Here is a 12221-nt window from a genome sequence, read left to right as displayed (position 1 = left end):
CTTTCTCCACTAGTCTAGCCTGGTAACTTCAGTAAAACCTGTAAGAAAGATTTTGTGTTTAGCTCAGGTAGGACAGCAAGAAAGATGGAGCTTGGAGAAAGAAAACTATATGAAATATTAACCGGGCGCAATGGCTCATGCCCGTAATCTCAGTACTTTGGGAGGCCGAGGCGGGAGGATCACTTGAGCCCAGGGATTCCAGATCAGCCTGGGCAACATAGCGAGACCCTGTCTCCTTTTAAAAAAGAAAGAAAGCAAAAGAAATATTAGAGCAGGTCCTCATTATTTTTACCTAGGAAAATTGATAATTTTTGATAAAGACTTCACATCAGGTCTATGCAACACTGGAAATGAGCCGTGGGTTGTGAAGACAGACTCTGTGCTTAAAATGTCAAACGGCAAAGTAGGTATTTTATTATCCTCATTTTACAGATAAGGAAACTGAGGCTCTGAAAGGTTACTGACTTTTCCAAATCCACGCCACAGAACTAGTAAACAGCAAAGCCAAAAGGTCTCCCGTTCCCCACGGGCCCCAGGAGTTCCCCACACGTAACACGACTCACCGCCAGATGCGGACAAGCACTTCTGTCCCGTTCAAACTTCGGACCAACCTACTCACCATGCGCATGCTCACTGTCAACACGAAACACCTGAGAACGAATGCGCATGTTCCATAAACGGGGAGTTTTTGTTGTGTATATATTTTTTCCTATTCAGAAAGATTAATTACGCATGTTCAATTTCAATTTACGAACTTCAGATATGGTACGCATGCTCAATGTCCACCGAAAGCTTTAGCTGACAATGCGCGTGCTCTAGTCTCCAAGCGCGGCTTCGGCTGGTGTTTTGCGCATGTTTCTGCCAGCACCTGGATCCTGGCGATAGTTCTGCGCATGTCTACTGCCCACAGTTTGGCTTCACGGAACCCTGTACGCATGCTCCTGCGCTGAACTTTAGGAGCCAGTCTAGGGCCTAGGCGCAGACGCACTGAGCCTAAGCAGCCGGTGATGGCGGCAGCGGCGGTGGTGGCTGCGGCGGGTCCGGGCCCATGAGGCGACGAAGGAGGCGGGACGGCTTTTACCCAGCGCCGGACTTCCGAGACAGGGAAGCTGAGGACATGGCAGGAGTGTTTGACATAGACCTGGACCAGCCAGAGGACGCGGGCTCAGAGGATGAGCTGGAGGAGGGGGTGAGGCCCGGGTCCCCGGGGGCCCGAGGTGACAGGGCCGGGGCGGCGGCGCGGGCGCAGGAAGCGCGGTGTGTCCTAGAGCGTGGAGACTCGGGGGGCTCCTGAGGAGCTGAGGGTCGCGCGGCCCGAGACAGGGGAGCGGGCGGGGCGGACATGGCCCTAGGTGTGAGGCCTCTGCGGGGCTCGCAGGTGCAGGTCGCACCCTTAGCCCCAGGTCAGCGCAGCCCCGAACAGTCTGAAGGGGGAAAGAGAACGGACGCGTGGTCGATTCCTCGAGCTGCTGGACTTGAGTGTGGCGGGGCGCGGGTGGCGTGAGCGTGTGTTGGGGAGACGGGGGCTGCGCTTGCTGGGTGTCCCGTAAGTGCAGCTGAAGTGTGGAGGGTTTCCCTTCGAGTCTAGAATTTCAAGTATTAAATCTTCAGACCTCCCACAACCACCTCTCTTCTCGGCCTGTCGCTTCTCTCCTAGGAAGCGCTCAGCTGTTAGAAGTGACAGCTGAAAACTTCTGTCGGGAGTAGCACTGCCGCTGCTGTTACAGCCACCAGGAGTTTTATTTCGGGAGCAAGGGGGCTCTGCTGCATCTTCCAATCTTCCAGGGTTTGTTTGTTTGCTTTTTTTTTTTAAACCCCCTTCCGTGTGACTTTTTAAAACAAGCATTTATGAGGACACACGGCACTTGTAACCTTTCCCCAAGTTGAAGATGTCTGTATTTTTTTCAGAATAATTAATGTAATTTTGGGGTGAAAAAAAAAAACAGTGTTGACAGCCTTGATTTAGCTTGCCAGAAATAAGTTGCCTGAACAGAGACTTGTGAATGGTGGTATGAGGGCTTTCCTTGCTGTAATTTAGGGTACTAAATTTAGAATTGTATTTCCTAATGCATAGCTTGCTTTTACCTTGGCTGGCTTAGTGGTTTGTTAATCTTTATGGAATATCTTTTATTTTTCCCTAGATACATTTATCAAAAAATGACAAATTGCACTTTAAGTTCAAAAATGTTGTCATACTAAACCACTGATCCTGGACCAAATGATCATCAGTTGATAACCTCTTGGTAGTTTTGCATCTGAATTCCAATGTCTAGTTGAATACATGGGTTAATGACTGATGTTAGATGTTTGCTCTAATTACATAGGGGCTTCCTTTCCCTTGCCTCACCCTCGGTTTTTTCCTCTGACACCTGCCCTACTGTTGACAAAAGATTGAGATGGTATATATAAAGAACTTTGAACACTTTAAGAAACTAAGTGGCCTAAAATAATACTGTTCTTTATGTTTGTTTGTTTTGTTTTGTTTTGTTTTGAGACTAGGTCTCACTCTATTGCCCAGGCTAGAATGCAATGGTGCGATCTCAGCTCACTGCAATCCCAGCCTCCTCAGTTCAAGCGATTGTCATGCCTCAGCCTCCCGAGTAGCTGGGATTACCGGCATGCGCCACCACGCCTGGCTAATTTTTGTATTTTTAGTAGAGATAGGGTTTCACCGTATTGGCCAGGCTGGTCTTGAACTCCTGACCCCAAATGATCCACCAGCCTTGGCCTCCCAAAATGCTGGGATTACACCTATAAAGGTGTAAATCACCGTACCTGGCCAATACTGTTCTTTTCATAATCAAATGAGACTAAATCAAAATCACATGGTTTAGAAAGTGGATATTGAGGTGTGTGCTTTTTCTTTTCTTTCTTTCTTTTTTTTTTTTGAGACAGTCTTGCTCTGTCACCCAGGCTGGAGTGCAGTGGTGTAATCTCGGCTCACTGCAACCTCTGTCTCCCGGGTTCAAGCAATTCTCTTGCCTCAGCCTCCTGAGTAGCTGGGACTACAGGTGCATGCCACCACACCTGGCTGATTTTTTGTATTTTTAGTAGAGATGGGGTTTCACTGTTAGCCAGGATGGTCTCCATCTCTTGACCTTGTGATCCGCCCACCTTGGCCTCCCAAAGTGCTGGGATTATAGGCGTGAGCCACCGCGCCTGGCTTTTTTTTTTTTTTTTTTTTTACTTTTTTTTTTTTTTGAGACGGAGTCTCGCTCTGTCGCCCAGGCTGGAGTGCAGTGGCGCGATCTCGGCTCACTGCAAGCTCCACCTCCCGGGTTCACGCCATTCTCCTGCCTCAGGCTCCCGAGTAGCTGGGACTACAGGCGCCCACAACCGCGCCCGGCTAATTTTTTTTGTATTTTTAGTAGAGACGGGGTTTCACCGTGGTCTCGATCTCCTGACCTTGTGATCCGCCCGCCTCGGCCTCCCAAAGTGCTGGGATTACAGGCGTGAGCCACCGCGCCCGGCCTGGCTTTTTTTTGAGACAGGGTCTCCCTCTGTCTCCCAGGCTAGAGTGCAGTGCCGCGATCTTGGCTCGCTGCAGCCTCTGCCTCTCGGGTTCAAGCGATTCTCCTGTCTCAGCCTCCTGAGCAGCTGGGATTACAGGGGCATGCCACATCACCCGGCTAATTTTTTGTATTTTAGTAGAGACGGGATTTCACCATGTGGCCCAGGCTGGTCTTGAACTTCTGACCTCAGGTGATCACCTGCCTCGGTCTCCCAAAGTGCTGGGATTATAGGTGTGAGCCACCCAACCAGGCTTTTTATTTTATTTTATTTTATTTTATTTTAATTTTTTCTGAGACAGTCTCACTGTGTAGTCCAAGCTGGAGTGCAGTGGCCCGATCTCCGCTCACTGCAGCCTCAGCCTCCCGGGCTCAAGCGATTCTCGTGCCTCAGCCTTCTGAGTAGCTGGGACTACAGGCGCGCACCACCACGCCTGGCTAATTGTTTGTATTTTAGTAGAGATGGGGTTTCACCATGTTGCCCAGGGTGGTCCCGAACTCCTGAGCTCCAGTGATCCACCCGTCTTGGACTCCCAAAGTGCTGGGATTACAGGTGTGAGCCACTGTGCCCGGCCGGTGTGTGCTTTTTTAATGATGTTTTCATACGGAATTCCAGTTAGCCTCTTAATCGAACATAATGGTACACTAAATACAATGGGAAACAAATATGAGATTACTTTCATTATGTATACCATATACCATACTCTTATCAGTTATGTTGGTTCCCTATGACAGTGGCTTTGGAGCAGAGCACGGGAGAAAACTGGATAGGAAGGTGCTTTGTATCTTCATTAGTTGAACTGATAGAATTTCCAGAATGGGTTTATTCTCTCTTTTTTTTTTTTTTTTTTTTTTTTTTTGAGACGAAGTCTTCTTGTTCTCTTCGCCCAGGCTGGAGTGCAATGGTGCAATCTCGGCTCACCGCAGCCTCCACTTCCCAGATTCAAGTGATTCTCCTGCCTCAGCCTCCCGAGTAGCTGGGATTACAGGTGCCCGCCACCAGGCCTGGCTAATTTTTGTATTTTTAGTAGAGACGGGGTTTCTCCATTTTGGTCAGGCTGGTCCGGAACTTCCAACCTCAGGTGATCTGCCCACCTCAGCCTCCAGAAATGCTGGGATTACAGGTGTGAGCCACTACGCCCGGCCAGGTTTATTCTTTTTTGAAAGTACAATACTGCATTAAAATTCCTGTATGAACTGGGACTTTTTCTTTTCACTTTCTTGTTGTGTTTCAAGAGCAGTAGGTGTTCCAGGGCTTTTGTCCTGCTGGGTACAAGCAAGTAGGATTTTGAGAGGGTATGAGGAGGAGGTCAGAAAAATTGGTGGAAATAGGAAAGAGAAAGAAATATAGACCCGACCTTGGGGAGAGAAAGTTTGGGGAAAGAGCAAAGGCAATTTAAGAGGATTTTGGGCCGGGCGCGGTGGCTCAAGCCTGTAATCCCAGCACTTTGGGAGGCCGAGACGGGTGGATCACGAGGTCAGGAGATCGAGACCATCCTGGCTAACACGGTGAAACCCCGTCTCTACTAAGAAATACAAAAAACTAGCCGGGCGAGGTGGCGGGCGCCTGTGGTCCCAGCTACTCAGGAGGCTGAGGCCGGAGAATGGCGTGAACCCGGGAGGTGGAGCTTGCAGTGAGCTGAGATCCGGCCACTGCACTCTAGCCTGGGCGACAGAGCGAGACTCCGTCTCAAAAAAAAAAAGAGGATTTTGAGGAAGAGACTTCTGTAAAATATGTCTTAGCAACACTTTTTGGAGTTGAAAATGTTTCTTTTTAGTGTGTTATTCTAAGAGGTGCCTCAGGATGGATAATGGAAGATTTGGAGTAGAATTGGGTTGGCAATCCAAGGAGATTCAGTGACATCCAGATTACCCTGAAATTTAAAAAAAAAAAAAAATTCTGGAAAATGAGAGAAGTTTAGATTCTTAGAAAATCTTCTTTTTTTTTTTTTTTTTTTTTGAGACAGAGTCTTGCTCTGTCGCCCAGGCTGGAGTGCAGTGGCCGGATCTCAGCTCAGTGCAAGCTCCGCCTCCCGGGTCCACGCCATTCTCCTGCCTCAGCCTCCCGAGTAGCTGGGACCACAGGCGCCCGCCACCTCGCCCGGCTAGTTTTTTGTATTTTTTTAGTAGAGATGGGGTTTCACCGTGTTAGCCAGGCTGGTCTCGATCTCCTGACCTCGTGATCCACCCGTCTCGGCCTCCCAAAGTGCTGGGATTACAGGCTTGAGCCACCGCGCCCGGCCTAGAAAATCTTCTAATAGTTCTATTTGTGAATTTATAGCCTTTATTTATTACACAAAGTTTTTAACCATTGGTGCATATCAGAGTAGTCTTCTTCATTTTATAGTAAGGAAGCTGAGGCATGGGCCAGATGATAGCCAAAGATTGCACAGTGGTAGTGTCTTCTGACTCAATTCAGCAAGCTTCATTGCACGGGTTCTTCACTGCATTTACTAGTCATGTTTATAAAGTTCCTCTTTGTGGTATGTCAAAAGTGAATTCAGATTCCTTTGGCCATACTCACTCTGTGATCTGGAGTAAATTCCTTAATCTCAGACATTTTCTGTAACATGAGGGTTACATGAAATAAGTACATAAAGTACAGTACTCTCAAAATATCCTGGTGTATTAAGCCATTAGCTAGTTCACAGAAATACAGCTTGTCTTGTTATTGCTAAGGAACCAATCATTCAGATTTACCCTCATATGCCTAGAGACTTAATAATTGCAGTTAAACTAGAGGTGCTGTAGTTTTACAACTGTAGTATCATAGTGTGTATTTTTTTAAAAAATAATTGATCCCATTTAGAGAGATGTGCCTTTCAAGGTACATTACAGAGTGACTATGCATTAATAAATATAGGTATTTACATAGTTTATTTAATTCATCAGAGATTAAAAGATGAGGAGCCTAAACTGATACATTTATGGACAAAGTTGAATATCTGCTACCTAACTTAAAAAAGATCCTGTTTAAGGCTGGGCTCAGTGGCTTACGCCTGTAATCCCAGCACTTTGGGAGGCCGAGGCAAGTGGATCACAAGGTCAGGAGCTGGAGACTAGCCTCACCAATATGGTGAAACTCAGTCTCTACTAAAAATACAAAAATTAGCTGGTCATGGTGGTGCACACCTCTAGTCCCAGCTACTCAGGAGGCTGAGACAGGAGAATCTCTTGAACCCGGGAGGTGGAGGTTGCAGTGAGCCAAGATCACACCACTGCACTCCAGCCTGAGTGACAGAGTGAGACTCCATCTCAGAAAAAAAAAAAAAAAGATTCTGTTTAAATATCTCAGAGGAATATAATCAAAGCCTATTGGTAAGAGGGGAGTTTTTGGGGGAAGGGTGTCTTTTTTGTTTGTTTTTTTGTTTCACTGTTGATGATATCATTTGGGGCAGTGAATTGAAACTAAGGAGAAGTTTTCCTTCAGAGAATTTAATTAGATTGCAAAAATATTGGAATCTTCTCTGCTCTCTGTAGCATTAAGAGTAGTAGAAAACTGTAATGCAATTTAAAAAATTCTCACTTTGTACTGTAATTCAGAATTTGAAATAATCTCATATTTGAAGTAATCAAATATGAGATTACTTTCATTATGTATACCATGTACCATACTCTTATCAGTTACATTGGTTCTCTGTGACAGTGGCTTTGGAGCAGGGCATGGGAGAAAACTGGATAGGAAGGTGCTTTGTATCTTCATTAGTTGAACTGATAGAATTTCCAGAATGGGTTTATTCTCTTTTTTTTTTTTTTTTGAGACGGAGTCTTCTTGTTCTGTTCGCCCAGGCTAGAGTGCAATGGCACAATCTCGGCTCACTGCAGCCTCCACTTCCTGAATTCAAGCGATTCTCCTGCCTCAGCCTCCCGAGTAGCTGGGATTACAGGTGCCCGCCATGATACCCAGCTAATTTTTTGTATTTTTTTGGTAGAGACAGGGTTTCACCATGTTGGCCAGGCTGGTCTCGAACTCCTGGCCTCAGGTGATACACCCGCCTCGGCCTCCCAAAGTGCTGGGATTGTAGGTGTGAGCCACTGTGCCTGGCCACAGCAACTATTTTTTAAATAACCCAAGAGTTTAGGCAAAGTTCTACCCTTTCTTCCATTTCCTCTAAGTTACTGAATCTTGTCAATCCTAATGAACACAGCAAAGACATTGGATAGGCCCTTAAAGCTTAAGGCAGCAGAAAAAAATTAGGAGTAAAGAGTTTCCTGGCCATTTGGGAGGCCGAGGCAGGTAGATCACCTGAGGTCAGGAGTTTGAGACCAGCCTGGCCAACATGGTGAAAACCCCGTCTCTATTAAAAATAAAAAAAATCAGCCAGGCCTGGTGTCAGGCACCTGTAATCCCAGCTACTTGGGAGGCTGAGGCAGGAGAATCGCTTGAACCCAGGAGGCGGAGGTTGCAGTGAGCCAAGATCGTGCCATTGCACTCCAGCCTGGGGGACAAGAGCGAGACTTCATCTCAAGAAAAAAAAAAAGGAGTAAAGAGTTTCCTGTGAAAGAGAGTTGTCAGTATGTATTACGTAATGTTAGCTGACACTTCTTGTGTGAGATTTCTAAAGGTAATACTGAGTAGCAGAAAAGACTTGTGCCTCAAGTGCTTCTGTCCTAGACGGTAATGGTAAAAGTTACTAGCACAGTATGCAGGTGCCAGCATTACAGGTCTGGCCAGCTCAGGAAATGAAACATAGCTACAGGGCATGTCTTGTGAGGTGGCTTCAAAATCATGGTTCAGTCTTAACTACTCTGTAGTCTTTAATTTAGAATTAAATAAAACTAACATTAAAGAAAAAACAATTATGTCATACCAGGTTTATCACATCTGAAAGAAGTTAGTCTTTTGTCATAAAAGTGAAGCCATCCTAGGTGATTATATAGGGCAACAAAGACAAAAAAACCTTTAACCATGACCACCCCCATATCCCACACACAAAAGAAACTGTATTCGGTTAAAATGGTGAGAATTGGTTTTATTCCTCTTGATACTGCCCCATCTCTTTGCCTGTGTATAATCATGAAATGTACATTGCTAGTATTACATGTTATTGTGATTTGTTCACACCGTGAGTGAGTTATGACTAAAAGTTTGTGTTTTGGGGGCATTTGAACATTTATTCTATAAGAATACTATCAATTTTTGGCTGGGTATGATGGCTCATGCCTGTAGTCCCAGAACTTTGGGAAGCTAAGGTGGAAGGATCATTTGAGGCCAAGAGTTTGAGACCAAGCTGGCCAACAAAACAAGACCCCATCTGTACAAAAAATTAAAAAAATAAATAGTGGGCATAGTAGCACACACCTGGCCCTAGTGACTCCAGAGGCTGAGAAGAGATGATCACTTGAGCCCAGGAGTTTGAGGATGCAATGAGCTGTGATCCTACCACAGCACTCCAGCCTGGGTGACAGAAATCTAGTTGCTAAACACACACACACACACACACACACACACACATCTGTTTTTGTTGTATATGTTGGCTGTGTACTGGTAGTTTTGAAGAAAGATTATTCACTTTAATATCTTAATTACTTTAAAATTTGGACATGGTTGCTTAAAGACTTGTAATTTTTTTTTTTTTTTTTTTTTGAGACAGAGTCTCGCTCTGTCGCCCAGGCTGGAGTGCAGTGGCGCAATCTTGGCTCACTGCAAGCTCCGCCTCCCGGGTTCACGCCATTCTCCTGCCTCAGCCTCCTGAGTAGCTGGGACTACAGGCGCCCGCCACTGCGCCCGGCTAATTTTTTCTATTTTTAGTAGAGACGGAGTTTCACCATGGTCTTGATCTCCTGACCTTGTGATCCGCCCGCCTCGGCCTCCCAAAGTGCTGGGATTACAGGCGTGAGCCACCGCGCCCGGCCAAGACTTGTAATTTTTTAGAGTCTATTTTCTTTTCTTGAGATGGAGTCTCACTTTTGTCACCCAGCCGGGAGTGCGGTGGCGCGAACTCGGCTCACTGCAGCCTCCGCCTCCTGGATTCAAGCGATTCTCCTGCCTCAGCTTCCCAAGTAGCTGGGATTACGGGTGCCCACCACCAGGCCCAGCTAATCTTTGTATTTTTAGTAGAGACGGGGTTTCTCCATGTTGGCCAGGCTGATCTCGAACTCCCGACCTCAGGTGATCCGCCCGCCTCAGCCCCAAAGTGTTGGGATTACAGGCGTGAGCCACGCACCTGGCCTAGATTCTATTTTCAATTAGTTGGTATCCTTTCGTGTAAACTGAGAGTTCATAATCAGGTTAGATTCATTTTAAAGCTATATATTGTAACGTCAATAACTGAAATTCTGCTGCCAAGTTTTTTATTCTTTGTTTCTACAATTCAGTGACTTTGAGTATATTTACAGAGTTTTGCAACCCTCACCACGATTAGGTTTTAGAAATTTTTACCACTCGGCCGGGCACAGTGGCTCAGGCCTGTAATCCCAGCACTTTGGGAGGCCAAGGCAGATGGATCACCTGAGGTTGGGAGTTCGAGACCAGCCTGGCCAACAGGGTGAAATCCCGTCTCTACTAATAATACAAAAATACCCAGACGTGGTGGTGCATGCCTGTAATCCTAGCTACTTGGGAGACTTAGGCAGGAGAATCGTTTGAACCCGGGAGGCGGAGGTTCCCGTGAGCCGAGATTGCGCCACTGCACTCCAGCCTGGGCGAGAGAGTCAGACCCTGTCTTTTTTTTTTTTTTTTTTTTTTGAGACAGAGTCTCACTCTGTCACCCAGGCTGGAGTGCAGTGGCACTATCTCAGCTCATTGCAAGCTCCACCTCCCGGGTTCACGCATTCTCCTGCCTCATAGCTGGGACTACAGGCGCCTGCTACCACGCCTGACTAATTTTTTTCTATTTTTAGTAGAGACGAGGTTTCACCGTGTTAGGCAGGATGGTCTCAATCTTCTGACCTCGTGATCCGCCCACCTCGGCCTCCCAAAGTGCTGGGATTACGGGCTTGAGCCACCACGCCCGGCTGAGACCCCATCTTTAAAAAAAAAAAAACATTTTACCACCCTCTAAAGGAATTTTGGGGCCGGGCGTGGTGGCTCACGCCTGTAATCCCAGCACTTTGGGAGGCCAAGGCAGATGGATCCCATGAGCCTAGGAATTTGAAATCAGCCTGGGGAACATAACAAGACTCTGTCTCTGGAGGAAAAAAAAAAAAAGAAACTTTTGGCCTATTTTGTTATTTCTGATTCTCACCCTCAGCCCCAGCCAACTAACTAATCTATTTCTCATCTCTATAGATTTGGCTTTTCCAGGCCCAGTATGGTGGCTCATACCTGTGATCCCAACACTTTGGGAGGCCATGGCAGGAGGATCACTTGAGACCAGCCTGGGCAACATAGTGAGACCCCGTCTCTATGAAAAATAGAAAAAAATTATCCAGCTTGGTGCGTGCCTGTAGCCTCAGCTACTTGGAAGGCTGAGGTTAGATGATCGCTTGAGTCTCCAAGGTTGAGTTTGTGGTGATCCTGCCACTGCACTTCAAAACCTGGGCAACAGAATGAGACCCTGTCTCTAAAAAAAAAAAAAAGCTTTTTCTGGACATTCCATACAAATGGAAAAATGGAATCACATAGTGTATGACCTTTTATATTTGGTGGCCTTCCTTTTTTTTTTTTTTTTTTTTTTGAGACAGAGTCTCACTCTTCACCTACGCTGGAGTGCAGTAGTGTGATGTCTGCTCACTGCCACCTCTGCCTCCCGGGTTCAAGTAATTCTCCTGCCTCATCCTCCTGAGTAGCTGGAACTACAGGCGTGCGCCACCACACCTGGCTAATTTTTGTATTTTTAGTAGAGATGGGGTTTTGCCGTGTTAGCCAGGCTGATCTGAAACTCCTGACCTCATGTGATCTGCCTGCCTCGGCCTCCCAAAGTGCTGGGATTACAGGCGTGAGCCACAGCACCCAGATGCTTCTTTCACTTAACATAATGTTTTTGAAGATCATCTATGTTGTAACATGTATCAGTACTTCATTTCTTTTTAGGGCCAAATAGTTATTCCATTGTATGGCTACAATGCATTTTGTTTATCCATTCACCAGTTGATGTTCATTTGAGTTATTCAGATGTTCACTTGAATTGTGAATTAAGCACTTTTTGTTTCTTTTTTTTTTTTTTTGGAGATAGGATCTCGCTCTCTTGCCCATGCTCTAGTGCAGTGGTGTGAAACAACTCGCTGCAGCTTTGCCCTCCTGGGCTGAAGTAATTCTCCTGCCTCAGTCTCTCATGTAGCTGGGACCACAGGCATGTGCTACCATTGCCAGCTAGTTTTTGATTTGTTGCAGAGTTGGGGGTCTCATGATTTTGTCCAGGTTGTTTGTTTGTTTGTTTTTGGAGATGGAGTCTTGCTCTGTCGCCCAGATTGGAGTGCAGTGGCATGATCTCGGCTCAATGCAACCTCCACCTCCTGGGTCCAAGCGATTCTTCTGCCTCAGCCTCCCGAGCTGGGACTATAGGCGCGCACCACCATGCCCAACTATTTTTTGGATTTTTAGTAGAGACGGAGTTTCACCGCGTTGGCCAGGCTGGTCTCGAACTCCTGACCTCGTGATCTGCCCGCCTTGGCCTCCCAAAGTGCTGGGATTACAGGCGTAAGCCACCATGCCCAGCTCCAGGTAGGTTTTAAACTCCTGGCCTCAAGCAGTTCTTCTGCCTCTGCCTCCCAAAGTGTTGGGATTATAGGCATGAGCCACCTCGCCTGCTGAAAAAAGCTTTTAGAAGG

At 46.5% G+C, this 12221-nt stretch overlaps 2 protein-coding genes and 4 long non-coding RNA genes across 47 annotated transcripts in view; 3 read left to right on the top strand and 3 right to left on the bottom strand.

The window, feature by feature from the left end:
• Positions 1-780, bottom strand: part of TUBD1 (tubulin delta 1) — a 33128-nt gene extending 32348 nt beyond the window's left edge. For 10 of the 14 annotated variants that reach the window (XR_013406403.1, XR_013406402.1, XR_013406400.1 and 7 more), the window contains exon 1: positions 564-780. Coding sequence is in view for 2 of the 14 variants with exons in the window: in XM_028836248.2 (XP_028692081.1) it covers positions 620-628 (9 nt within the window). In the remaining 12 variants the exon portion in view is untranslated. The remainder of the gene's footprint in view (positions 1-563) is intronic. The other 4 variants (XM_028836248.2, XM_028836250.2, XM_028836252.2 and 1 more) reach the window with 1 other exon arrangement.
• Positions 781-980: 200 nt separating this feature from the next.
• RPS6KB1 (ribosomal protein S6 kinase B1) overlaps positions 981-12221 on the top strand; it is a 61240-nt gene continuing 49999 nt past the window's right edge. For 17 of the 29 annotated variants that reach the window (XR_013406390.1, XR_013406395.1, XR_013406391.1 and 14 more), the window contains exon 1: positions 981-1189. Coding sequence is in view for 9 of the 29 variants with exons in the window: in XM_077970895.1 (XP_077827021.1) it covers positions 1049-1189 (141 nt within the window). In the remaining 20 variants the exon portion in view is untranslated. Of the gene's footprint in view, positions 1195-1657; positions 2895-4400; positions 4634-12221 lie in introns of those variants that run through there. The other 12 variants (XR_013406396.1, XR_013406398.1, XR_013406399.1 and 9 more) reach the window with 4 other exon arrangements.
• Positions 1000-3559, bottom strand: LOC144335506 (uncharacterized). The gene is made up of 2 exons (XR_013406416.1): positions 3406-3559; positions 1000-3098 (listed from the first exon to the last, which is right to left on the bottom strand). It is a non-coding gene; the product is annotated as an uncharacterized LOC144335506 (long non-coding RNA).
• Positions 1658-12221, top strand: part of LOC144335504 (uncharacterized) — an 18345-nt gene continuing 7781 nt past the window's right edge. Inside the window, exon 1 of the long non-coding RNA XR_013406414.1 lies at positions 1658-3101. This is a non-coding gene — a long non-coding RNA (uncharacterized LOC144335504). The remainder of the gene's footprint in view (positions 3102-12221) is intronic.
• Positions 3348-8789, top strand: LOC144335512 (uncharacterized). The gene is made up of 2 exons (XR_013406422.1): positions 3348-4047; positions 8686-8789. It is a non-coding gene; the product is annotated as an uncharacterized LOC144335512 (long non-coding RNA).
• LOC144335502 (uncharacterized) lies at positions 6753-8789 on the bottom strand. The gene is made up of 2 exons (XR_013406412.1): positions 7943-8789; positions 6753-7286 (listed from the first exon to the last, which is right to left on the bottom strand). It is a non-coding gene; the product is annotated as an uncharacterized LOC144335502 (long non-coding RNA).

The sequence above is a fragment of the Macaca mulatta genome, chromosome 16 (genome assembly GCF_049350105.2).
Source record: "Macaca mulatta isolate MMU2019108-1 chromosome 16, T2T-MMU8v2.0, whole genome shotgun sequence".
Lineage (NCBI taxonomy): Eukaryota > Metazoa > Chordata > Mammalia > Primates > Cercopithecidae > Macaca > Macaca mulatta.
Note: the sequence above shows the minus strand (reverse complement) of the source record. Positions and strands in the feature narration are given on the sequence as shown.